The sequence below is a fragment of the Orycteropus afer genome, unplaced genomic scaffold (assembly GCF_000298275.1).
Source record: "Orycteropus afer afer isolate SDZICR_OR568_19922 unplaced genomic scaffold, OryAfe1.0 scaffold00029, whole genome shotgun sequence".
NCBI lineage: Eukaryota > Metazoa > Chordata > Mammalia > Tubulidentata > Orycteropodidae > Orycteropus > Orycteropus afer.
This window is the reverse complement of record NW_006921616.1, coordinates 4,663,281-4,664,565: the sequence shown is the minus strand read 5'-3', so window position 1 is coordinate 4,664,565 and position 1,285 is coordinate 4,663,281. Positions and strand designations below refer to the sequence as shown.

At 36.7% G+C, this 1,285-nt stretch overlaps 1 protein-coding gene across 1 annotated transcript in view; it reads left to right on the top strand.

Annotated features, from left to right (window-relative positions):
* The window catches only part of SERPINB2 (serpin family B member 2), a 9,422-nt gene extending 8,918 nt beyond the window's left edge, over positions 1-504 (top strand). Inside the window, exon 6 of the mRNA XM_007935536.1 lies at positions 100-504. Within this exon, the coding sequence (XP_007933727.1) occupies positions 100-504 (405 nt within the window). The remainder of the gene's footprint in view (positions 1-99) is intronic.
* Positions 505-1,285: the final 781 nt, after the last annotated feature.

Genomic DNA, 1,285 nt, shown 5'->3' with positions numbered 1-1,285 from the left:
ATCCACAAAATGGTAGTCACTAATTTTTAACATTAGATTTAAATAGTATAGTTTTCCTTTGTTTAAATAAACATTCACCAGTAATTTTTGGATTTGTAGCTGGAAGGTGAAATAACCTATGACAAACTCAGTAAGTGGATCAGCGAAGACACAATGGCTGAAGATGATGTTGAGGTGTACCTACCCAAGTTCAAGTTGGAAGAGCATTATGAACTCAAACCCATTCTGAGTAGTATGGGCATGAGTGATGCCTTTAGCAGAGGCCAGGCCAACTTCCTGGGAATGTCAGAAGGGAATGATCTGTTTCTGTCTGAAGTGTTCCACCAAGCTGCCATAAATGTTGATGAAGAAGGTACGGAAGCTGCTGCTGGCACCGGAGCCATCATGACAGGCAGAACTGGCCATGGAGGCCCACAGTTTGTGGCCGATCATCCTTTCCTTTTCTTCATCAGCCACAGAGTGACCAAGACCATCCTTTTCTTGGGAAGGTTCTCCTCACCCTAAAATTGAAAGGTTCTATTTCTGCACAGTGGTTTGTAGCATGAACTGTAAGCTGCAGAATTGCTATTTCAAGTGCCAAAAGTTGGACATGTTCCTTCATACTTTTGTTTTTCTGAGCAATTTTTGCAGATTTAAATTGACTAGATATATTAACCACACTAAATATAAACACATAAATAAGTAGACAACCTCATCAATCAAAATATGACACCCTTATTAATCTCTTGATACCCTAAAATGGGATGATGTCCCATTTCTTTCTCCCCCCACTAGTTCATTTTGTAGCATTGACTTTCATTGTGTTATTTATTCTTTTATATAATGTATAATGGTTTTTTTAAGAAATTATTATTATTCATTATTTAATGTAACTGATAAAGTTGCAAAAACAGGTGATCAGATAATTTTCTATCTAAAAATTACACTAACTTGTACTTTTTATGATGATGAGTTTATAGGATGAGTATGTGATTTTCTATACACTTCCATAAGAAATACCCAGAAGCATTGAACAGTACACAAATTAATATTATAATCAATTCTAGAAGCATATAGCACATAGATATGTCTGTAACTTATTGAAGAATGTAACTATATAATAAACATGTTTCCCTACAACCATTTGCTGTTGTCATTTTGTTAGGTCTGCAGATCAGAAGATCTGCAGATCTGCTACGTCTTGAGTCCAGGAGTGACACATCATGGCTCAGTCATGTAAACCTAGGAAAAATAGGGCAAGGGAGCATAAGGATTAATGACCCTGCTGGCAAGGAGACTCAGTGTT